Genomic DNA, 27,602 nt, shown 5'->3' on the forward strand with positions numbered 1-27,602 from the left:
TAAATTATTTAAGTAAAGACAAACTTACTTGTATATTTTCTCCCTTTTCAATTATTCCCTTCTATTTTCATGTTACCAATTTCATATATGTGGGATGTATAGATGCAGACAGATGGGAACATGTTTTACAACATATATATAATAGTTTTGCTATCTTTCTTAGGTATGCATTTAAACATGTGGTCTCTGTTCTCAATTATATTTCTTAGAAATTGAATAAAGTCCAAATATCCATCATCAATGAGAATATTAAATAAATTACAGTATTTTCCTACTGTGGAATATTATACAGTAATTAACATGAATGAGACACGTACAGTAATATGGGAAGATGTCCATCATATGTAGTCAAGTGCAAGGAGCCAGTTACAAAACAATATGATCCAGCAAACAAATGTTAGAAACTCATGTATGCAGAAGCATATGGGAAAATATCTGGAAAGATATATGTCAAACTGTAGAGAAAAGGATTGTGAAGTGGGGAACAATTTTTTTAAGTCTCTATTTTATTTTATATCTGTGAATTGTCTAAATATTTATAATGAGTTCACGTTATTTTTATAATAATATTAAATGATATGCTGATTAGCTAATCACATTTGATGGTCTCCATTATTTAGCTAGATGCTCCCCACCCACATGCCATTATTTACTCTATTTGATTTTTCTAATTTTACTTCCCATTCTCTCTCCCATTACACTAGATTTACCTTTTCTAAACACTGACTGTTTCGTTTAATGCTTCCACCTCAACCCAGAGTATCTGTATTTCCCCTAAATTTCATCTCTAAAGAAAACTGTGCAAATATTAGATTTCCATATACATTGAAATACTCTATAAAAGGAGAAAAGTAAATATTCAAGAAATTATATATATCTATATATAGACAAATATAGATATATATAGACAGATATATATATTTCTTTTTTGAGGCAAGGTCTCACTGTCTTGCCCAGGCTGGAGAGCAGTGGTGTGATCAAGGCTCAGTGAAACCTCAAACACGGGAGATCAAGCAATCCTCCTGCCTCAGCCTTCCTAGTAGCTGGGACTACAGGTGTGTACCACCACACCTGGCTTTTTTTTTTTTTTTTTTAATTTACTGTAGAGATGAGGTCTCCTTATGTTGCTCAGGCTGATCTTGAAATCCTGAGCTCAAGTGGTCTTCCTGCCTTGACCTCCCAAAGTGCTGAGATTACAGGCACGAGTCACTGTGCTTGGCCTACATTTTGAATCAACAAGCTTTAATATGCTTTAATTCATTACTTCCTGAAATGTAAGGTGCCAAAAAATAATAAAGAATAGTTACCAAGTTCTTGAGCAGATAACTATTTTCCTTGTAAAAAGATGGCTTACTTAAACATCAAGAATACTATGATAGCCTTGAATACCTTTTAGAATGAGATAGGACCCACAAAAAAAGAAAAAGATGCATAGCACCCTACAAATGTGAAAAAGCAAGAGATACATTTCTTACCATTGTGAGGGTAAATGGATGATTTTCTAATGCAGATACACTGGGACAATGTAGAATAATATACTAAAAAGCAACAAAGAGATAAGTTTTAAATGACCAATTAAGAATTTCAACTATCTCAATGATGCTATGTTTGCTAAATTCCAAAAATTACATAAGGATAAAGGCTATTTAAAAAGTTACTGACCACTGACTCACCTGACCAGGTCTTGCTTTAAAATTTTCTTTGACCATTCGGATTTCCATGACATCTGAGGGATGACTTATGACTGAAATGATGGTGACTGGCTTATTGCTCCGGATATACCTGTAAAGTCTTTCGGCACAGTACAGGCACAAAGGTCCAGAAATCCAAAGCCAAGTCTAAGATAAATTTTTGAAAATATACTTCAAGAAATACTCATATTGTAGAAATCTACACCCGGCCCAATTGCTTATTGCATACATTACGGTAGTAGTATTTTAATTTGTATTTTAAATAAGAAAACATAATAAATGAATAAAAAATAATAGATGCTCACTATCATTCAAACAAACAAAAGTATAAAACAAAACAGAAAGTAATATCAAGACCCTACCCTCAATGTCATGCTCTGGATGTAACTACCATGAACAAATAAGTGTATATTCTTTCCTATACCTATATACAGATATATTACATATCTGTAGGCATAGAAACAATATATTTAATAAAAGAATAAAGGGGAGTTAACAATCTCAGATGAACCTGGGGATAATTTTAGAAATAAAGTAACTGTCTAAAGTTTATTAAATAAGAAAACCCTAGATTTTTAATGTACATAAAATACATGCATAAGGTACATACATATAATATGTATACATATGTTAAACATGTATAGCATATGTGTTTAAAAATGCACTATTCTAGGCATGTTGTTTACCACTTACTTCTATATAATAAGAACATAAAATAATATTTATAATTTGGAAACCATGACAATTTTGAATATGTGCTGCATGGTTAACCCTGTTCCCAGGACACGTGCAAACTTTGGGAAGTGCAGAAGCCTGTGGGGCTTACCGTTCTCCTAAAATTACACACTTTATCTCTCACATCCCTTTGAGGCCTCCAACTAAAACTTGTCTTAATGGTCACTTTTTCAAGTCTCACTTTAGTTGTTTCAAATCTTCCTTCTTTCATGCAGACAGATCATGCCTCTTCTGCATATAATAACATTTAGCTCCACACTGTGTTATGAGTAGCATTGCAAGACAAGGTCTGCAATGTAGCAGCCTCGTACCTTTGAGACAATCACTTACCCTTTGAGTATCAGGTCCTATGTGAGCAAAATGGGAGTCACCATACCTGCCCTGTCTAATATTTGTGAATATTATGTGAAACTCAGAAAAGTTCTGAAAATTATAGAGGCTAATAGAGATCTAGAGGATTATTATTAATAATAACAAACACAAGACTAATACACTATTCCAAAGTCATCTACAAATTCATTCTACCTTTTGACTTCTCTTTCTTCTCTTCCTAATTGAGACATTTGACATCACTGTTTCCTACTTCCACTTTTTATGAAGAATAAATGGTGTAATTTGCATGGGGGCAGTTCCCACAGGCACAGAGGAAGATAAGGGCCCTTATTGAACTAATTGCTGAATACTTATGGACATTTACCAGGAGCAAGCATATTAGTCAAAGACCTGGATTTACGTGCTTGCTCTGCCACTTACTAGTTTGGAGACTTTGATCAAGGTAAACACAATTTCTTCATCAGAAAATCGAGGATGATATTAATTACTTCAAATAGTCATTGTGAATATTGTAAGAAACATTCTGTATGTCTAATAAATGTTCTGTATTAGGCATACAGGACATTTTAGCACAATGCCTAGCAGATAATATTAAGCATTCAATAAATTGATTTTGCTATTTACTATTTACAATATTATACACAATATTATAATACAATAAAATAATAATTTGTGGTAGTAGTAGTAGATTTTTTTTACTACTATTTTTATTATTCAATCAGCTTCTCTCAAATGATGGGAAAAATATTTGTCATCTCTTGACTGCAAGCACCAATGCTGTTGTATGCTAAGGTCATATGGTCAGTTAAGTAGAAATGTTATATATCCTCTAATATCATAGATCTTTTGCATTGAACTGTCAGGTACCTGTAATGGAATAATAGGTACTAACTTACTATTGAAACATCCTGAAATATCCTATTATGCATGAATATATAGCTTGAAAAACACGTTTATATGTGATGTTGATCAGTAAAATGGAAACAAACTTTGTGGAGATCAAACACAAAATTAATCTGACCTGTGGAAAATTAGCTTGGAATCTGGGCTCTTCCATACAAATCTTCACAAACGTGTTCTGGGTAAACTCTTCTGGTTTTGAAAATTCTTCAGGGAAAGGTTCATGAAAATGTTCTGAGAAATATTCTGGTAAGGAAATATTCTGAGAGCTGGTTCGGTTAAGATTGATGCAGCCGGGAGGGTGGGTATCTAAATTAGTTTGATACTTCAGCAGCCCTCTAAAATTAAATTTAAAACAAACAAACAGAGAAATAAAAAGATTTGAGATCAGGGGACATGGTAAAAGAAAATAACGTTTTTCTTTTTTTTTTTTTTTTCCGAACTTTACACAGCTTTTATCTAAAAAGTGTTGCTTATGTATTATGTTAAGGAGAAATTGAAAAATCTTAAAACATTTTAAGAAATTCTTTTCTACAGGACCAAAACAAAAATGTTGGCCCTGCAAACAAATGCTATAAATATATGGTAGAGAAGAATACATGCAGTCTCTCCAAGCATTACTGAATTTGACAGCCTTTACTTCAAGACTATTAGGCATTCATACAATCGCATACAAGCTTTCACTTCAATAAACAGTATAATGATGAATATTTTGCTAGATCTCCAAACATAAGGGAAAAATACAGGGATCATATTTAACTTGGCCAAGCCTGGATAAAACAAGACTTGCTTATTTGCAGAGAAATGTTAAACAGAAATAACTGGAACTGGAACTTTGTCTCTCTTATGGTCTGAAAATAATGTATATACAGCAATCAGTCCCTAAATCTGCTCACTTTTCAATTTCTCCATAGACAGAACCACATAAAAAGTTCAAAATGATAAATCATGCAGGAGAACCCACACCATAAAAATCTTATTCTGATTGTTTATTATTTTGTTAGAAACCAAGACAAACCACTCAACTTTCTGTATTCTGCCTCTCTTATCAAGAAGTGGTTAGCATCTACCTCATAGGGATAATCCATAAAATGACAGATTGTACAGAGCATCAACAAGATCACTGCTGCATAAGCAAACATTGCATGACAAAGTAAGATTTGGAAATGCTTGAAATTTTTGCAGTGTATTTTATTATTTTAAAGAATACTGAGAAAAAATTTATTTCCAAGATTATCTGTTCTTGATTGGCTTACAGCGCATGATTTTTAAATTATCCTTCAGGCTCCCAAATAATTAATTTTGGTGGCTTAATCACCGGAGGTCAGGAGTTCGAGACCAGCCTGACCAACATGGAGAAACCCTGTTTCTACGAAAAAACATACACAATTAGCCGAGTGTGGTAGTGCATGTCTGTATTCCCAGCTACTTGGGAGACTGAGGCAGGAGAATTGCTTGAACCCAGGAGGCGGAGGTTGCAGTGAGCCTAAGATTGTGCCATTGCATTCCAGTTTGGGCAACAAGAGCGAAACTCTGCCTCAAAAAAAAAAAAAAAAAAGAAAAGAAAAGAAAAAAAAAGAAAAGAAAGAAAAGAAAAGGAAAAAAAAAGTATATTTTTAAGTATGTTATAGCTATGATGCTTTTACAAAAATAGTATTTTTAAACAAAAACTGCATAATTATGCTAACAGATCCATATATGAAGGTTAGGAAAGCAATGACCAAGTCAGTCTCTGGTGGTATTCACTATCTCCTCATCTTGATTACTTTCCTTTCTTCCCTCTTTGCTTATGCTCAATTCCTTTTTTAAATTTTATTTTCTTCCTTAAAACTAGTCATCATGAAGTCATTAGGGAGCATTCAGTACATGTCAGGGGCATGCATTACATGACACAATAGTAGACCCCACACACACACACACACATACTTTTTTAAAAAAGCAATACAGTAGATATTGCCTATGTATGAGATAAATTGATAAATATTATACAAATATGAGATGAATTTTTGTCACTAATCATTTACAAGTTTCTAATCACACAATACAATTGCTGGGATATTATACTTAGACAGCCTATGAATTTGATTCAGCTGTCTTTACATTAATAATTTAGCCAAACCTTTTGTTCCTATTGACCATCTGAAGGATAGTAACTGACAGTTAAGTAGGTAAAAAACCCCAAGCATTTATTCTACTGGCCAAAAGTTGAACAGACATGAGCATAATGCACTTAGCACTACACCAATGGTTCTTCAGAAGTCAACAAAGTCAAATCTGGTTCCTAACACTCCAGGAACTCATTATCTAGTTTGGAAGATATCTTCGAAGAAGCGGAACATAAGTGAAACTACAGATAGTAACTGGAGTAGTGTTTTAATACAGTTTAAAACACCAGGTCTAGCCCAGAGAAATTTATATACATTTTACATTATCCTCACAAAAACTGCATGAACTAGGGTTATTATTCCCATTTTAAAATTTAAAAATTAAAGTATTTTAAAAGATGAAATAATACCCCAGGGTCACACAGCTGATAAGTAGCAGGTCAAGATTTGAATTCAGATCTGATTCAAATTCTATGCTCTTCACCTCTCATGATATATGACATTAGTTCACTGAATCCTCACAACATAAATCTGAGAAAGGTAAGGAAGGGGGAAGATTAATACTTGCTAAGAAAGTAACACATCAGTAATCTTTAGAACATCTGCTTCTCATTTAAACTTCAAAGCAAAATAATCACACAGGGTAAGTATTTTTATTTCTATTACACAGATGAGAAACCTAACGCTTTCATTTAGGTAACAGATTAACTAAGTATAGTCAAAGCATAGGATTCAGAAACCTACCTAGCTCACTCCATGCCCCTATGTCATGCAAAGCAAATCAGATGGTTAAAGAGGTAGACATTGTAAAGGGGTTCAAAATAAACAAAAGTCAGATTGTGTGTGTGTGTGTGTGTGTGTGTGTGTGTGTGTGTGTGTGTGTGTTGGAATGGGGCTGCTTATAATTTAGGGTCCTAACACCAGGCAAATTAATGTCGTTAATCCCTTCTTCTGTCACAATAACATTCCAGTGGACATAACTCTACCATGTTCTAGGTCCTTAAAGTAGTGAATGTTATTACTATACAGTAAAGTTCTTCAGGTCAGCCCAATCAAACAGTGGTGCTGTTCTTGGCACATAAAGTGGCACATATTATTCTAAAATTCTTTTTAATTTTGAGAGCTTTGTGTTATTTTAAGCTACACTCAAGCTAAATAGCATAGGCTATCTCTGTCTTTAAAATCCATTAAAACTGTCCTTACTTTGTCTTCTTTTTTTACTTTCAGATTTCAAACTTTATTTCAAGACTATAGTAATAAAAACAATATGGTATATACATAAAAACACAAAAAACAAACAGAATAGAGAGCTCAGATTACTTTGGCTTAGTTGTAACTGTTGCTACCAAAGAAATATGGATAAGATCCAAAGACAGACAATGATTAAAAAAAAAAAATCATTCATCAAAAAAACTCAAGTATGACATCCCAGGTCATTTGGCTATAATTAGGTGGTGAGAGTACTGAAAGCTCACTGGAAGGCAGGTTTTTAACTCAGTATTGAAAGGCCATATACCAGTAAAAAAAAAAATTGTATGGTAAAGTTCAGTGGCCTCAGATTGGGAGTACTTAAATATCTCCCAATACAATAATGTCAGTCAGTGGCAGAGCTGGGATTGAAAGCCCAGTTAGTCTGAATCTAAAGTCCATGCTCCTTCCTCTGTACCAGGCCTATTCCCCTTGCAGAATATTCATATTACTTTATGGATAACCTTTAAATTGAAAACCAATGTATATATTGAGCAAAATTGGATGGCTTTATATGGCTATAGACTTAGAAAAGGAGGGAGTATATTTTATCAAACCAATAATTTTATGTGTTATTTTCAAGCTCAATTGAATGCAGTAACTTAATTTTTCATTGTATGAGTAAAGAATAAATGTGCTCATTTCTTTGATATTAGTGCAGAATTTCTTAGAATTCTTACATTTGAAGGCCATTACAACAATCTTTTTCTAAAGAATATTGAATAGGAATGTAGACTAGATATTATGGATATTTGGATTGATAGAAAAAATCTGATATTGTCTCTCTAATGCATTTACTTCACTGTGGCCACATTTATTAAAATTTGAGGCATGTGTTCTATATGATTTTTATGGTGTTTTAAATTCCTGATATCTTTATTTATTTTAGATGCATGCCTTTCTTTAAAATAGAATGCAATCTTCTCAAATGTAACAGAACCCACCTAAGATAACACAAAGCTCTGTGTCTATTTGCCAAACAATCTTGATCCTGCTTCTTGTCCGACACCACCACTGTAATATACCTCTCTAGACATATTATTTTATTAATTTTGGAACCTTATTAGTTTCAATATTATGGTCACTGACTTCAAAGGCATGCACAATCTAGAGTAGCACTGTCCAATAGAGCTTTCTGTGATAGTGGAAATGGTCTAAGTCTCTGATCACCAATATAGTAACTATTAGAGAAAAGTGGGCTATTTAGCAATTGAGATGTGGCTAGTACAGGTGAAGAACTGAACTCTTAATACTATTTCACTTTAATTTAAATTGAATAGCCACAGCACAGATATAATGGGTCAAATCAGACATAAAACCAAAAACAATAATTAAAAAGGGCAAAATGATTAATGCCATATAAACATATGATAACCTCTTGAGAGTACACCTGGGTACTTAACTTTGATTATAAAATTCCAGAAAGACTTCAGAGAGAAGGAGGCAACTGAAGGATGTGGAGATTCCAGGGGTTAGAGAATAGGAGAATGGCATTCCAATATGAGGAAGCCAGATGCACAAAGGTACTTGGTTTATTCCTGAATTAGTAGAAGGGATCATATTTTATGCATTTATCCCTTATACATTCACACTCACTGCCAAACCTCAGCATCCCTCTAATACCTTTCTTGCACATAATAGATCTCTAATGCATTTCTAGTGAATGATTTTAAAAGCAAACAATAAACACATAATTTGTTTTAATACAGCAAGTGCATGTAGGAATCAAAAAGAGAGCATTCTTGTATGTATTGTTGTAGCTTTCATAAATAAATGCTAAACAATTTTAAAGCAAAAAACAAGACGGGAAAAAGACATTCGTGAATGGTAAACTGAGAGTCTTGCCAAGTTATAATGACAGGGCGAGGGATGAGGAAAGGAGGTGCACAGACTATGTGGAAATATAAGTGTTTATTGTTAATTTTTAAAGTTTCATTGTATGATGTTCCAAGGATAAATTTTGAAGTATCTGTGAAATGTCTAGTGTTCTCCTATCATGAGAAATAAAGGATTTTATGGGGTTCCAAAATTGTTTCTGCACTCATAAGGATCTTAACATGTGCTATCAACATTCAACCATGTTTCAAAGTTATAGGTTTCTTTTTTTCTCCTTGTTTCCCTCAAGAGGCATTATAGTTATCCCATCTGGGTTTTTTGTTTGTTTGTTTTGCTTTCTGTTTGTTTCTTTGTTTTTAATATCCAGCTGTGACAAAGTTACATAAAATAATACAATACATTAAATGAATCCTACTAAGTAACAACATGATTTTATGACAATCAAAACATGATTTTATGGCAAAAGATAAATATTAAAAAATACCACACCTGACAAAAGGACAATCACAGAATCATCCCTACTTTAATTTCATGTTAAAAATATTCCACAAATGCAGTATCACTTATGTGACCTTTATATTTGTGGTATTTTAATCTGTTTTTAAGGAGGAGAAAAACATTCTTGTCCCCTAGGGACCTACTTTTTTCCTAATATTCTATCACGTGATTTTTTTTCTTTATGGTAAAAATATATATTGATTCTGGCAGCTATTTTTACTTTGCTTCAAGTACAAAGAAAGAGTTTAATTAAAAAAAAAAACCAAATTGTATATTTTAAAATTTATTGCAGTTCTCTAACTTCTGTGGACTCCACTAGAATGTACACTTCTTAAAGTCAAGGGTTTATCCTGCTCCATTGTTATTTTTCTAGTGCCTAAAACAGTGCTTATAACTTACAATAAGTGCTCAATAAATATTCGTTGATTAACTTAGTGACCAGAAGTGTATAAACAACTTTTGTTGTGATTGTTGTTGAAACACGTGATTGGGAAGTCATCTGGTTTTAACAGATATTTGAGCTCATTTTCAACCTTCAAAAAGGAGGTCTATATTTTAGCAAATGGCATGTAGTAACATGACAGTTATTAAGTAACAGACAGTAACATTAAGTAACAGACAATGATCAAGAGAGTCAAGTCTACTTGTTAGATGCATTTAGAAGTAGAGTGCTTTCCTACACTAAAAATCCAGTGTGCTTCAGGAAATCCTAAGCATCTGGGTACCCACCCTACCAAAGCTTTTACTCCCACCCCCACGTTGTTTATCTGGCCTAACAGAGTTCTTGCCTCTGCCTTCTTTCCTGGCTCTTGCCTCTGATAGCTAAGAGTACTGTTATCTGCAGCTTAACCACAGCAGGAATTGTGTCTGGCTCTTACCGGTAGAGCTTGTCCAAGCTTACAAGATAGGGATAGCATCATGTGTTTGTAATCTGTGCAGGTGCACTGGACCTTGCTCTTTAGAAAGACCCTGCTATTGGTTTACTGCTCTGTTGTCATCATCTCCAAATGCTTAATAATTTTTTGATCAAAGAATCCCACATTTCATTTTGCAGTGGGCCCCGCAAATTAAGAGACTGATTCTGCCACAATATCTCTGCAGCTGACTAATGTATAGCCTAGGGTCTTAAGGGCTTAGAATCAACATTTATAACTTCCTTGAGTACCTGAAGTAAAATAGGTCATTCCCCTAAGTTTCCTTAACTGAAAGAGAAATTGTACCTGTTCCTCTCTACTTCACAGGTATATAAAGGGAAGAGCTTTGACCCCTTGCAAAGAAAAAAAAAAATAAGCAGACATTACTTCTTAGTATTTCCTCAGCTTTCACGCTTTACTAAAATGACAGTGGAGGATAAAATTATTATTTCATGTTTCAGAAAAACAGTACTGTACTGAAAATGTTTCTTAAAATAAATACAGTCCTTTTCCTTCTCCTTTCCCCCAACTTTCTCACCTTATAATTCCAGCTGTAAACACTTGCTAATATAAAAAAATTCTCTGGAGAGAAACTGAGATAAAAATTATTTGAAAAAGTATTTGATCTAAGGTTCAATATGTCTGTCTCCAAAATTGGGGAAAAAATAAACTCGCAGTTTGGAAGTTTAAAAAAATCCATTAATATATACAACTTATAGCATAAATGACTTCATGTACATAAAAATGCTCTCTATATGCTATATCTAAGTATATAAGTAGACATATATACATATAAACTATAGAACTATAAGGCATCTTTAATGGGAGAAAATATCACATGACCTTGATCCCTACTACCAACTGGCTTACAGCATAAAATATCAGCAAATGTGAATAAACCATAAGATCCTAGCCCATAATTACTATAGAGAAATACTACTTTTTACATAAAATTAAGAAATCCAATGAACAAAAAATTGGAAGTTGGCAAACAAAACTGGAAGTTGGCAAACAAAACTGGAAGTTGGCAAACAAAGGATATAAAAGTAAAAAAAAAAAAACTTTATATAGGACATTGTATTTATTAACATATTGAAAATATGTAAATACTATGGAGGAGAAGAATTTGGATTCCATCTAAGAGAGATCCAATTATTCAATAATATTTTTCACCTCATATATTTAAGTGAAAAATTGAAGAACTAAAAAGTGAAACAAAACAAATCAGGAGAGCTAAGGCTGAGCATGCTGGCTCATGCCTGCAAACCCAGCACTTAGAGGTTGAGGTGGGAAGATCACTTGAGGCCAGACTTTTGAGACCAGCCCGAGCAACACAGAAAGACCATGTCTCAAAAAAAATAAAATAAAATAATAATAATAATAATAATAGGCGTGGATCATTTTTTTCTTTCAGAATTTTTAGCCACAGAGATACACAAAGACCCCCAACAAAACTGTGCCAGTCTACAATATAATCAAAATAGTCAAGATTTAAAAGCTAATTCCTCTGACATGGGAATCAATATACTAGTTACCATAATAACTAATTACCTAGATAAGACTAAATATAAACAGTAGTTACAAAATGACAGTCCAGGTTATAGTTAAACAAGTTTAGAGATTATCCTTTATTGTCATCTGTAATGCTTTGATACTTAAGGAAAATTGGAAGAGCCTAGAAGGACAACACATTCCTAGCTTAAACTAATTAATGCAATGCAGCTTCATCCAGTAAATATTGAGTGGGTGATATGTGAAAGGGATTCCCTGCATAAAGATGGGTAATAAACACTCCTATCTCCAAAACCACTATAGTTTACCTAGGATATGGCACAATGTTCTATTTTCTTTTTCTTTTTTGGGTTGGAACTCACAGATACATAAGGAGGTTAGGGAGAAGAGAACTCAGTGTTGCCCTGCCACAATGAAAAGCAACACCAGGAAGAACTCAGCCAGAGCCCACAGAGGGAGCATTTAGACCCAGTCCTAGCCTAAAAGGAATTGCCCATTCCAGTAGTCAAAACCTAAGTCCCAGCAAGCCTTGTCATTTTGGGTTAAAGTGCTCTGGGATTGTAAATAAACTTGAAAGGCAGTCTAGGTCTAAAGGACAAAAATTCCTTGCAAGTCCTGGTGCTGTGCAGGGCTCACAGCCAGTGATGTGGGGGGCACACATCCCAGTGAGACTCTAGCCAGAGCAGCCAAGAGAGTGCTTGTACCACCTCTCTACCAAGTCCAAACAACACAGCTCACAGCTCTGGGAGAGATCTCTTCCTTCTGCTTGAAGAGAGGAGAGGGACGAATAAAGAGGACTTTGTCCTGCCTCTTAGATACCAGCTCAGCCACAGTAGGATAGGGCACTCAGCAGAGGCCTGAGGCCCTGATTCCAGGTCCTAACTGTTGAATGACATTTCTAGACACACCCCGGGCAAGAAAGAAACTTGCTGCCTTGAAGAGAGGGACCCAGATCATCTTCTGACTAAAGAGCCATTGGCCCTTGAATAACCAGCAGTGGTATCCAGGCAGTACTTGCCATGGGCCTTGGGTGAGATTCAGAGATGTTCTGGCTTTAGGTGTGACCCAGCAAATTCTCAGCTGTGATTGCTGTGGAGAGGGACTCCTTCTGTTTGAGAATAGGAGAGGGAAGAGTGAAAGGGACTTGTCTTGCAGGTTACATACCAATTCAGCCACAGTGGGGTAGGGCACCAAGCAGGGTTCCCTGATTCCAGGCCTTGGCTCTCAGATGACATTTCTTGACCCTCCCTGGGCAAGAGGGGAATGCATTACCCTGAAGTAAAAGTCCCAGGCTGGGAAGCATTCACTACAAGCTGACTGAGGAGCCCTTGGGCCTTGAATGAACGTAAGTGGTAGCTACGCAGTACCTCACTGTGGGCCTGAGGTGGGTTATATTAGTTACAAGTCTCATTGTAACCACAAATCAGAAAACATACAACAGATACACAAAAAATAGAAAAAGAAGAAATTAAGACATACCCCCCAGAGAAAATCACCTTCACCAAAAGGAAGACAGGATGGAAGAAAAGAAGAAAGAGAAGATCACAAAACAATCAGAAAGCAAACAAGAAAATGGCATGAGAAAGGCCATACTTATCAGCAATGACATAGAATGTCAATAAACTAAACTGTCGAATCAAAAGACATACAATGGTTGAACGGAAAAACAAAAAGACCCAATGATCTGCTGGTTACAGGAAACACACTTCACCTATGAAGATACACATAGACTGAAAATAAACAGATGGAAAAACATATTCCATGCCACTGGAAACCAAAAAGGAAGAGGAGAAGCTATACTTAATATCAGACAAAATAGATTTCAAGACAAAAACTGTAAGAAGAGACAAAAAAAATCATATTGTGATAAAGGGGTCAATTCAGCAAGATGATATAACAACTGTAAATATTTTACACCCAAAAGTGAAGCACACAAAAATGTAAAGCAAATATTATTAGAGCTAAAGAGAGAAATAGACTTCAATATAATAACAGTTGGAGATTTCAACATCCCACTTTTAGCATTGGGCCGATCTTTCAGACGGAAAATCAATAAATAAACATCAGACTTAATCTGTACTATAGACCAAATGGACCTAATAAATATTTACAGAACATTTTATCCAGTGGCTGCAGAACACACATTCTTCTCCTCAGCACATGGGTCATTCTCAAGAATCATATGTTAGGTCACAAAAAAGTCTCAAAATGTTCAAAAAATTGAAATAATATCAGGCATCTTTCCTGACCACCATGGAATAGAACTAGAAATCAATAAGAGGAATTTTGGAAACTATACAAATACACAGAAATTTTACAATATGTTCCCGATAACCAGTGAGTCAATGATGAAATTACCGAGGAAATGTTAAAACTTTTGGAAATGCATAATGGAAATACAATATAGCAGAAGAATTAAACTAGATCTCTTTCTCTTCCTAAATTAAAAAAAATAAAATTGATTGAAGGCTTACTCTAAGATTTGAAACTATGAAACCTCTAAAAGAAAACACTGGGGAAACTCTCCAAGAGACTGGACTGGGCAAAGATTTCTTGAGTAATATCCCAGAAGCACAGACAATCAAAGCAAAAATGGACAAATGGAATTACATCAAGTTAAAGAGCTTCTGCACAGCAAAGGATACAATCAACAAAGTAAAGATCTAATCCAAAGAATGGAGGAAAATATTTCCAAACTATCCATCTGACAAGGGATTAATAACCAAAATATATAAATAACTCAAACAGCTCTATAAGAAAAAAATCTAATAATTGGATTTAAAATAGGCACAATACCTAAATTTACATTTTTCAAAAGACATACAAATGGCAAACAGGTATATGAAAAGCTGCTCAACAACACATCATCAGATAAATGCAAAGTAAAACTACAATGTGATATTATCTCACCACGGTTAAAATGACTTATATTAAAAACACAGGCAACAACAAACACTGACGAGAATGTGGAGAAAAGGGAACCCTCATACACTGTTGGTGGGAATGTAAGTTAGTATAACCCTTATGGAGAAAAGTTTGGAGGTTCCTCAAAAAACTAAAAACAGAAATAACATATAACCCAGCAATCCCATTGCTAGGTATATACCCAAAAGAAAAGAAATCAGTATTTAAAGAGATATCTGCAATTGCATATTTATTGTAGGACTATTCACAATAGCCAAGATTTTGAAGCAATCTAAGTGTCCATCAACAGATGAATGGATAAAGAAAATGTGCTACATATAACGATGGTGTACTATTTAGCCACAAAAAGAAGATCCTCTCATTTTCAATGACGTGGGTGGAACTGGAGGTCATTGTGTTAAGTGAAATAATCAAGGCACAGAAAGACAAACTTCACATGTTCTCACTTATTGGTGGGAGCTAAAAATGAAAACTGAACACATGAAGATAGAGAGTAGAATGATGATTAGCAGAGGCTGAGAATGAGATGGGGAGAAGTGGGGATGGTTATTGGTTATAAAAATATAATTAGATGACTACAGTCAATGATAATGTATTGTACATTAAAAAATAATGAAAACAGTACAATTCGATTGTATGTAACACAAAGAGAAGATAAATATTTGAGATTATGAATATTTAATTTATGCAAATATTATCATTACACATTGTATGGCTGTATCAAAATATCTCATGTAGCCCATAAACATACACACCTACTATGTATTCACAAAAATTAAAAATAGAATAGTTTTTTAAATGGAGAACATTATATAGACAACAATAAAAATATATGTGTGTATATATATGTGTGTACATAGTGTCCATTTTATGTACAATAGCTAATATTTTTCTTCTAATAGGTCTGGGAAATACAATTATTTTTCTTTATTTCTAGAAAACTGATTTGTCCAAGATTACATTAGTGATTTTCTAGGAATCAATCCTGTTTCTTCACTATTATAACACAGGGCATTTGTTTCACTATATTTAAAGTCAAAATACCAAAATGTGTGGGATAGCAAAACTATAGTAATTCACAAATTGCATGCTTACTCGAGTTTGTTTATGTATTTACTTTGGAATTCCATTATGAAATTCATCCCTCATATTTGAATAATAACTTGATGGGTAATCTAATATTTAGAGAAAATTCATGGCAAAATTCTAAAAGGTATGGGTTTTTGAAATCTGTGGACTTAATTGATTTTTCTATATGATGAATAATGTCTTTTCCCCATTGCCTTCTTTGCTATGTTTTGACTTAATCCTTTTATAAAGACACTCTGGCAATAAAATACTGATAAGAATATCTCTTCCACAGCATTTTTATCTGCTCCAGTCTAAATCCTAGTCTTCTTCATTGTTATTTTCAGGTTACATGGAAGAATTCTGGCAAGTAAAGTATCACGTAAATATAACTTTATTATTAGATTTATTATAAAGTGATTACATTATATTATAAAGTTATTATATTATTATGTATCTTAACAAGGTCAAACATTTTAGGAAACATTTATAAGGCAGCACCATAAAGAAGGCATGTTCTTCTTACTCCATTTTCTGGGAGCTAGTTAAATTTCACCTTCAAAACTTTGAACTCTATGTAACCTGAATCAAAACTGAACTTTGTATTCAAAACAGGCAAACATATATGTATATATACTCACCAACTTACATAGATAAATAGAAAAAATATATCCTAGATTTTTACATGACATAAATATTTTCCATTCACAAGCAGGGGTACTTTCTAAATGATGAATAAATAATTCAATAATTCAAGAAAAGGGTAGAAGTTAAATTCAGGGGTCAAACTTCATGGGCTCAATCTTAGTTTTTTCAGGTATTAGCTGTGTGTCTTTGGACAGTTACTTTAATTTAATATTTTATGTTTTAACTCCCCATCTGTAAAATAGAAATGATAGAAGAACTTATAGTACTGTGTGTATTAAAAACAAAAAATGAATGTTTGTGTGTGCACGCGCGTGTGCACGTGTGTGTGTCTATAATGTGCTAAGAATAGTCCCTGTCACATATTCAACATGTCTCAAATTAGGGAATTGTTATGAATAGTATAATTATTATCCTCTAAAATGATAAGGCAATTATTAAGTTGTTCATTATATTTGTCAAGTTCTCTTCCCAGTAGCCTTCATGGGAGAAAAAAAATGACCCGGTGGCTTTTATTTTTCCCACAATCCAGTGTTTTTAACTCTAAATAAAACTTAAGCAGGCTATATAAAATGTGTCAATGTGATATTAGCTATTATAGCTCTTTGGTTAAAATCTAGCTTTAAAAACTTCAGATCCACATTTTTTAAAACTTTTTTTTAGCACACAAATTTTAGGATGTCTAATGAAAGTTCAGAAACCTTCTTTTACACAAAAATGTACATATGTGTCTCAAAATTAAACATATACTTAAATATGTAGATATATGTGTGTATGTATTTCAGGAATTAATGAATCCCTGAATCCATTCAATGATTCCTAGGGATTATGTAGCCACGTTAAAAACTTCTATCTTATGGAGGGAGAAGTAGAATTTTATGGTAGAAATAATAGGCACCAAACTGATAACGAGTATGCTAGAATCATTAGAAACTAGGCATCTGGGAAGTATTAGAACAGGTCATCTGTATCAGTGACAGAGAGTTTATAAAAGATTTTTAGCCACTGTCCTGAACACCCAAATCTTCAGCCTTCTAATGACCATGGCAATGAACATCTAATTACAATTTCTAAAGTGAGACAAAGCTAGGCAAACCTACAGTGTGTATTATTTGAGGGTTCTGTTTCTCAAATACACATGCAGAGCCCCTATTCAAGGTAAGGACTCCTTTTGTGGCTCTAGCTCAAAGTCTACATTAAAACAGTGCATTAGCCTCTCTTAAAACTTCTCCCACTGCCTCAGAATAGGTAGGATGCCTATATGATCTGGTCTTTATATAGCCAATGCTGAATTATCAATAGCATCCCCATTCATTCTCAAAAGTATCTGGTTTGCACAACAAATTACATAGTCACTGCAAATGTACAGGCAAGAAATGAGAAACTGAAAAGAATGTAGAGGAAAGTAAAAATGTTCTCCCTCAGTGCTAGAATAGGATTGTTTAAAATACAACTAGTGGGCCTTCCATTCGAAATGTAATGTGAGTTTCTAAGAGGAGCAAGTACCTCCCACCAGTAGTAAGATGACCAAACCTTTCCCTGTACCACATCAGTGTGAGTGAAGGGAGACTTCCGTGAAAGTGGCTTCTAAAAGAGAAGATACTTGGGAATCAGCAATTCTTAATGCTTCATTATATTGCATAAATATCTCTATCCCCTAACAGTATTTCCTTAATATCCTCCTCCTGAGGCCCGAGGCCATAATAGAGGGAGGTTATTTCCCAGTCAGCACAATAAGCTGACCCCCACAATATCTTTCTAACTCTGGTTAACGTCTTGAGTTTAAACTCCTGTGATGCTCCCTGTTAAACTACCTGCCTGTGACACTGCCTGGGGTTCATTAAGGCCACTGTCGACAAATTCTGCCCACTGTGTTCCCCTGGCATAAAGAATAAATGTTTTTAAAAACATGCACATAAAAATACTCCTTTTAGATATCCAAGAAAAAAAGTGATTCCAGTAGAATATAAATCATGCTCTATGATTAACTCTTGCTAACAAGTAGTACCAAATGGCAAGAGCTCTGCTTAAAAGAATACTTCAGGTATCATTCACATAATAAAAATGATCTGAGAAGAGCAGCAGAGCTAGCACAACGAATATTTACACTATTAATGTGCTGTCATTGCCATTCAAACATTTGAGGAGGACCTTCCCCTCTATCATTTCCAGAATTATCACATTATAGTCTCTCTCGCTCACTTAAATAAAGACATAAAATACAATCACTACCCACACAGCACTCTCCAAGCTAAAGCCAGTGGGAGTGTTGACTATGGTAAGATTGCAGATATGAAGGTGCCAAATCTCATTTACAATGCATTCCCTCCACATTTCTTTGAAAGGAGCTGGGTTAGGCTCTTAAGCAGAGGCTCTGTGACATTCATAATTTATTTTCCCTCCAATATCCTTTTTATCAGTAAGCGAGAATAGCAGTGTGCATCTCCTTCTAATGAGTTTTTCAAAAGAAAATGAGGAAAGAAATATCCAGTTCTATACATATTTGGAAAGAGGAAATGGTTTTGTTTTGTTTTGTTTTCACCAGGTATCTTAGGAATTGAATATCTTTAACGCAGCACACCAACAGCAACCTTCTAAAAAGGTATATTAAAAATTAAAACAAAAAATTCCTCAGGAGGAAGGCTTGTTTTACAAAGATAAACCTTTATTGCTAAAAATCAATAGAATTTTAGAGACCTTAGAATATTATAATTGTTGCCATGTCAAGGAATATTCCTTTGAGCTGCTAAGCAGTTTTCACTATATGTTCATCAAATTACTTTTCTGATAAGAAAATCTGGACTTTTCAAAAGTGTTGTGTCTTTATCAAAAAATCTGTTTTTTTCAAAGTTAAAGGTGGAGTGTCATTCTTACAAAGCTATTAGTATTGGTACTGGTATAATTTGTTCTTGCTAACATTTATTGCATATGTCTATATTCTACCTACTTTGCTGCATTACCTTATTTAAACCCAAGACAACACTATTATATAAGTGATTTTATTAATCCCGTTTAATTGCTAACAAAAAGCAAGGACAAATTATCTGCCAAGTTCATACAGGTATTAAGTGATGTATCCCCTTTTAATCTCTATGTTATACTAACATCTTGGAGAAGAAAATTAATGTATTTTAAAGATGCATTTTAACACCAAAAAGAAACATCTGAGTTTAGTGTACATGAAATGTCATCTTTTCAGGGTGGCATGCAACAGATTTATTTATAAAAAATGAAGAGAATTGCTAAAATATACAACAAAAATTAAAACCAGGTTAAGACAAGGACACGGATAATCATGGAACAAAAAATTTGGGTCCTAAATAATACTGATTACAATATTTGTAGCCAAGAAAGTAAGACTTTCACTTTGCCAAAATCAGATCACATAATCCAAGAACATTTAGTTTGGTTTACAGTTTTAAAAGGGACACAGAGAAGTGTTGCCAAATAGGTGCCACATAACTTAGTGGTTAAAAATGTCAGTTTTGATATCTGATACCTGGATTCAAACTAGAAATCTACTTACTAGCCACGACCCTCATCAACTCATCTCTCACTGCCCCTATTCTCTTAGCTGAACATTGAGAATAATAGTAATAATAATAATAATAATAAATTTACAGGGTTGTTAGGAGGATTTAATGAGAGCAAATGTTAGTAAAAGAGAAGCATTCAATTAATATTAATTGTTAATATATTCAAAGAGACAGTTCAGAAAATTAAGATCTAAAATATCACAATGTAAGAAACAGACGAATAGAATTTAGGAAAGTGGGCAACTTAACTTCCATGGCCTCCAGAATCACAGACTTTTAAATAGCTAGACAGAAATTACAGTAAAATAATTCCAACCAAAAAAGAAAGAACACTGTGAGAATTAGAACTTTCCCTAAGACAGAATGGACATCTTCAAAATTAGGCATTGACTTAGTAGACATTATTGTAGAGGAGCTTAAAAGAGGTTTGATCAAGATATCTTTTAAACTTCCCTAAAATTTAAGATTCTATGAAAAAAATGACCTTAGAGAAAATCATATGAAGCAATTTCTCTTACTGTAAAAGTCTACTTAGGTAGAAAACCAGTCAACAACGTCTAATCACCTCATCTTTTAAGCCTATTATTTTCTAAAATTTCTAGCCCACACTGATAATTCTCTGAATTGCTAGCATTCATGTAAATAACACATGAATGTTTACATTTTAAAAATATGCAGTTTTATAATATTTCTAGCTTTTCCGATTGATTTTTCAAAATTCCAAGTCAATGATCAATGCTGGATGAATAGAGATCATGCAATATATTGCTCTTCTTTACCTTATGGTACTTACCACATTGATGGACACAGAAGTTAATGCTAAGCAAATAGTGATTTTCTGTTCAGACCTAAAGCATACTGTTGAACAGAAATTTCAATACAAATCCGAGAAACTTACTTTGAACAACTGTACTTTATTTGGATAACCAAAAGTTGAAGAACAAAGTTATCTAGGTATTTCAGAAGTAAAGATATGTCTGTTTTCAACATTTGCATAAATAACTTAAATAGACTTGATTATAAGCCAATCTTTCATCAATATAGAGTATTTTTTTGAGAAAATTGTAAAATGTTATCAGTAGTGACATTTCTCATACCAGAAGCATATCTATGTTGCTTTTTTAAAAATTAAATTTCCTGGAAAAAATGTGCTCTGTAGAATGCTTATTGTATTATGTATGGGTTATATGACATGATTCAAAATTAGAATAATTGCTTTCTTCATTACTACCTATAATAAATAAATATCTATTAATTTAGTTTAATGATTTATTATATATAATTAGTCCTATAGATACCTACTATTTTTCTGTATAAATTAAAGTCACTTTCTCTCTATGACCCTTGTTCTACAAAAGTAAAATCAAAATTTAAATATGCATTCCTTTTACTTCCAAACAAGTAAAGAACTCTCAATGTAATCCTCCTCTTTAAAAAGAAGTCTGTTTGAACTGCTGATCCTTTAAAAAAATTGACACTATTTTGATTTACAAAGAAATAGATTTTTTTCAGAGTTTTAATTTAGTAAAACATAAAGACAAAAGCATATATAATTATACTAATAAATGACTGCCTTTTTCTTTTCTATATCTATCTGATATAGATACATAGATGAACAGACTGACCACAATCTGAAAGAAGTCAAGATAAAGGTATTTAAACAAATACTAAGATCAAATTCTCAGAAGTACCGACCTCACCAAAAAAATAGAGCCTTGTCGTAAAAACTTAGGAGTTTATGAATCAGAATGCCTAGGTTTGAATCTAGGATCCATCGATTAAGGAAACTTCAACAAGCTACTTATTCTTTCTAAACATTAGGGTTCCCACCTCTGAAAGAGGTTTAACAATATTATTCTCATAAAATTCTGAGCAATTTTTTTTTTTTTTTTTTTTTTTTTTTGAGACCGAGTCTCGCGCTGTTGCCCAGGCTGGAGTGCAGTGGCGGATCTCAGCTCACTGCAAGCTCCGCCTCCCGGGTTCACGCCATTCTCCTGTCTCAGCCTCCCGAGTATATTTCAGTAGAGACGGGGTTTCATCGTGTTAGCCAGGATGGTCTCGATCTCCTGACCTCGTGATCCGCCCGTCTCAGCCTCCCAAAGTGCTGGGATTACAGGCTTGAGCCACTGCGCCCGGCCAATTCTGAGCATTTAATAACATAAAGTATCTGAAGCATTTTGAATTTATACTTAGCATATAGTAAGCATTATGTAACTATTTTAGATCACTGTTATTATCATTAGTAGTATCTGGTTATTCATACTCCTCTTAAGGAGCATAGCCCTGGACAGGTAACCAATCCCATATAAAGAGCAGAATGTAAAGCAGACTTTTCTCTACCAAGGGCTTTCTTGGTGCCCTGAGGCTCCAGAGAATTAATTATAATGTGTGGCCATGTTTCCAGTGCTCTACAACTGTGTGTTCTAGAACCTTGGTACTGAACAAAGCTAACCAGGACATATGGGGTAAATCCATTTGATACTGCTGTCCTAACCAGCAGTCTCCAAAATCAGGGGAAAAAAACCAGAGCAACATGTTGAATATGTACCATGAAATAAATATCTGATGAATGTAAATGACCCACTGTACTGATAAATTACATTATAAAACATTCTGAAGAAAGAACTAAACAAAGGTCTGAACCTTTCTTCAAACTGTTTCCCTGGAAATATTTCAGGCTAAGAAAAACAGGGAATGGCAGCTGTGTTACCAGCAACATTGTTTATTATCAGTGAAATGCTTCTGGACGGAAAGACTGTGATTGAACTATGAAACCATTTTGGGCCTCACGGACCTCAGCCTCCTTGTGTACAGTATGTTCTTGATCCCAAGGGCATCCCTTGAGGGGACCTACGCTGTTCCCAAGATACAGGTTCCTGTGGAGTAGGAATGAGCCTTACCCAATGCAAGGTAGACCATGCCTACCCACACGGGTTCCTCATCTTAAAACAGAGTTGCTACATGAAGGAGTGGGGGTAAATGCTTCCTGAGCAACTATAGGGACTCCTACTGAATAAGCACCTGACATTATCCTGTTGACATTCTGTGTGTCCTGCCCTGTATCCTGCTAAACCAAGTAAACCTGCTGCCAGACCTGTTATGTCATGCAAGTGTGAATGTCACGCCAAAGCCACCAAGTTCACTGCTGGTGGCCATACAGACATACGCATGTGCAAAAATACATTATTTTCTTCATCTATCTTCATGTATTATTTTAAGCACCATGCTTTTGAGTATACTGCTTGGATACACATACTTTCAGAATATGTTATGTATACTCTTTGCAATAAGCTTAGGATACATTATTTTTTCACTTTATGAATTTTTTTTCCTTTGGTGATTTTGACAGATCCTTTTCTTCGGTTACTTTAAATCTTTGACTCTCTTTGCAAGTATTACTTCCTGTAGAACTTTTAAAATGAAAAACTGGAAATTCCATTGTTATAAATCTTGCTTTAGCAGGACAGTTTCAGGAAATACAAACATTAAAATATATTCCTGATGTTCTCCATTCTTAAATTTTTTCCTTTAGAAGATATTAAGATATATCCATAGGAAGATTTAGAAACTAAAAGGTTGTGGGAGAGGTAACTCTAGCTTTTAAATGTAATATACTTTATACTGGTTTCATTACAATATGCTATGCTAAAAATGGAATTATGTCTTCCATTCTTGACACTATTCTCAGTTCCACTCTTGACACTATCCCCAATAGTGGAGAAACTATTTCTTCCACTCTTGATAATTTTACACTTCCTATGAAATTTCCTATAGAGTTGTCTTTCATTACCCCATTTTGGAGTACAAATGGTTTTAAATACATATATTTGTAAACTTACCCTGAAACATGCAACATCAGCAGCATGTAGAAGACAAAGAAGAGGTTATGAGTATACCAGAAGATATCATAGTTAGAAACTCTGCAAAACAAATATATTCATTTTAATGCTACTTTACATTCCATCTTACTAAAAATATCAAAATATCATATCTCTCACAATTGAAGAAAGCTAAAATATGAGTATGTCTGATTTTCATCTACTAATACCAAAGTATTAACACACCATATAGAGAGAACTGACAAAAAATATGAGTAAGAATTTATCATTTTGTAAGTTATTTGTATTTCAAATAAAGACATATGGAAATAATAAAAAATAAGTTGTTTATTTTCAAGATATTACGATATAAGACTAAGAAGCAGATAGTAGTCTGCTAATATGTACCTTGGCTATTATTTTATCAATATTGTCAATTTTCAAATAATTTCCAAAACAACCAATACTCCTCCTTCAATACATATTTTGAGAATAGTTCAAGGGAAACTCAAAAAGAGAGAAATTAAAATAAATCATGACCAAAGTGTTATATTCTTTTCCTGGACAGTGTAATCAGAATGATACCTCGATGTTATTGCTCTGAGGGAGGACAAAGACACTGAAAAGACAGCGAATGTCGAGCATAATCTACAGAACATTTGAGAGAAGTAAAAGAGTAACAGTTATTTTATTTCATATGTCCAGGGTGGATTTTATATATTAGAATCTTGGAAGTAGAGGGCAGATATTTACAAAAGCTTCCTAGATGAACATGATGTTTCCCATAGACTCTTAGAGAAACCCTTATTTAAGCAGCAGGCAATTGCTTTACATTTACTCTACTCATAGTATTTGATATCATAAACAATATCATTACCATGCCTTGTAACATATACAAAGTTCTGATTTTTTTTTTTTTTTTCGAGATGCAGTCTTGCTCTGTTGCCCAAAGTGGAGTGCAGTGGTACAATCTCAGCTCACTGCAACCTCCACTTTCCACTTTCAAGCAATTTTCCTGCCTCAGCCTTCTGAGTAGCTGGGATTACAGGCACTCGCCACCATGCCCAGCTAATATTTGTATTTTTAGTAGAAATAAGGTTTCACCATGTCGGCCAGACTGGTCTCGAACTCCTGACCTCGTGATCCACCTGCCTCAGCCTCCCAAAGTGCTGGGATTACAGGTGTGAGCCATCGTGCTTGACACTCTGATCCTTTTTTAAATCAAAACCATTATAATGTGAATTGCAAGATTTAGGGATACACTTTTCTAATGCTTTTAATACACACTGCCCATTGCCCTCTAAAAACACATTTATTAATTACAAACCCAACTGTAGGCTAGGAGTGCCTGTTTCCCAAAACTCAGACCAAATTTTGTAAATTTTCATTATTTATTATAAGTAGGATGGGGTATTATTTCATATGTGTGTTACTCACTTTTAATTCTTCTGTGACCTTTCTGTTCATAATCATTACCCATTTATATAGAGTATTTTAAATTAATATGTGTAATTTGTTACACATATTAGACCTACATTAAACTTGACTTTCCTCATAAGCTTGTAATGCCACCTTTATTATCTAGCAGGTTCTTATATATAGCAAGGTCATTTTCAGGGCTTTTTATTGACTTTGTCCCTTGGTTCAATGCGTTGGTCATTTTTGCAAGTAAATCCCACTCTCTTTTAAGTTACTGAAGTTTAATCATTTTAATGTTCAGTAAGGCACATCCCTCCTTTTACTCCTCTTTTGAAATATGTACTTGGATATGCCCCAGACAAACTTTGGAATCACTTTGCTAAATTAAAAAAACAAACAAAATACCCCGTCTGAGAATGTTATTGAAATTGAAACACCCCTAAAAAAAAAAAATCGAGGGGTCAGGCATGGTGGCTAATGCCTGTAATCCAATACTTTAAGAGGCAGAGGTGGAAGGAGTACTTGAGCCCGAGTGTTCGAAACCAGCCTGGACAACATATTGAGACCTTGTCTTTACAAAAAAAGTAAAATAAAATAAAAATAAAATTAGGCATGGTGGTGTGTGCCCGTGATCCTGACTACTAAGGAGGCTGAAGTGGGAGGATCACTTGAGCCTAGGAAGTCAAGGTTGGGGCTTCAGTGAGCTGTAATCTTACCACAGTATTCTAGCCTGGATGAGAGAGAAAGATCCTGTCTCAAAAAAATAATCATAATATAATAAGAACTATATCTTTATAGTATACAGCCTTTATTTAAATCTCTACATATTTCTCTCAGTGAACATACTTCTTTTGTCTCCAGATATTATGTGTTTTGCTGCAATTGTGAGTAGTTTATTTTTATTTTATTCATTTTTTCAAACTAATTATAGTTAACAGACAGAAGGATTATTTTTACATTTGTTTTATATTCAATTACCTTTTTCAACTGTTTCACTTGGTGTTAACACCAAATTTTTCCATAATTCTCTTCAATTCTCTTAGAAACCTAATAATTACCAAAATAATTACCAAACATAGATATTATACCTACTTTTCTGGAAATAAAATAATTTATTGTTGCATTTTTTTCTAATAATTCCAAATGTTTCATTTTTTACTGTATGTAAATATTGGTAGAATTAAAAATACTTTTTGTTTTTTCTTGATTTTCTTAGGAATACATCTAGTATTTCACTGTTGAGTATAACCACAATTCTAGCTTTTATATTTTTTAATTCTACAATGGAAATAATTTTAATTTCTAGTTTATTTACTGTGAGTATTTTAAGTCAAAATTTGAGTTCATATTAGTAACTGCCATTTTAAAATCAATTGAGATGAGAAAATGTATTCCTGTCATCTGATAATAAGATACATTAATTATTTTAATAGATTGACCCATATTGAACTCTCCTTGAATTAGGAGGCTACATTTCACTATCAGAAATCAAACACTGCAGGCTTATTTATTCACTTGATTTGTCTAATGCTTTAGTTTCTTACTGAGAAAAAGAAAAGGTAAAATAAAAGAGATATCTGTCTCCATGATTCATTTAAGAATTTCATGATTCTAACAATAATACTTACAGAAAAGCAAACTAGGTGTTATAATCTTGCTTAAACAAGTTTTAAACAAAGCATAAAACCTCTGAAGATTAAGAAGTGCTTAAATTGCTTATGAGAGCAAATGCAAAATCTCAGTTCACAATAGAAGCTGATCTTTCATTCCATTTGATAAAACTGTATCTCAAGGATTTTAAAGTAAATATGTCAGATGCTCTAATTTTCCTTCAAGAACTCCTAAAATTGAAAAAAAAATAGTTTTTTAAATGATTCCTCTATCTAAATAAAATAAAACTGCTCCCCACAAAATTGGCACCCTCACATACTAATGTTAGTGAGTTGCCTTTCTGTAAACCAAGTTTTCATTCTTATGAAAAGCTTTAAAAAGTGTTCTTACAATTTGACTCAGCTATTCTACATCTAAGAATTTTTCCTTAGGAAATCATTGAAAAAGCATGTAAAGACATATGGATGGGGGTGTTTGTTTCAAAATTGGAATACAAAAAAAAAAAAAAAACAAAACCCAAATCTACCCAAAACATTTAGTAATATGGATCTGGGAAAATAATGTATAAAGACCTATTTGGCGATGTGCTGTGCCATCAGTAAAGAGAATAATAACAAAATATTTATTAATGTAAAACACGTTCATAATATAAATTTAGGTAAAAAGTAAATTAAAAGCAATATTCTAATATGGTCCTGTTTTGGTAAAATACATAGGTATATAAGAGAGAAAAAATGATTTGGGGGTAGGAGGAGGGGAATTAGTGAACAAGAGTAAGAAGGATTTAATCTATAAAAATACACTACAT

At 33.6% G+C, this 27,602-nt stretch overlaps 1 protein-coding gene across 4 annotated transcripts in view; it reads right to left on the reverse strand.

Annotated features, from left to right (window-relative positions):
• NOX4 (NADPH oxidase 4) overlaps window positions 1-27,602 on the reverse strand; it is a 185,749-nt gene that overhangs the window by 94,354 nt on the left and 63,793 nt on the right. For all 4 annotated transcript variants that reach the window (XM_025356495.1, XM_025356493.1, XM_025356494.1 and 1 more), the window contains 4 exons: window positions 23,786-23,866; window positions 3,781-3,997; window positions 1,674-1,838; window positions 1,476-1,538 (listed from right to left, as the gene is read on the reverse strand). In XM_025356495.1, the coding sequence (XP_025212280.1) occupies window positions 1,476-1,538; window positions 1,674-1,838; window positions 3,781-3,997; window positions 23,786-23,866 (526 nt within the window). The remainder of the gene's footprint in view (window positions 1-1,475; window positions 1,539-1,673; window positions 1,839-3,780; window positions 3,998-23,785; window positions 23,867-27,602) is intronic.

The sequence above is a fragment of the Theropithecus gelada genome, chromosome 14, assembly GCF_003255815.1.
Source record: "Theropithecus gelada isolate Dixy chromosome 14, Tgel_1.0, whole genome shotgun sequence".
NCBI classification, from domain to species: Eukaryota; Metazoa; Chordata; class Mammalia; order Primates; family Cercopithecidae; genus Theropithecus; species Theropithecus gelada.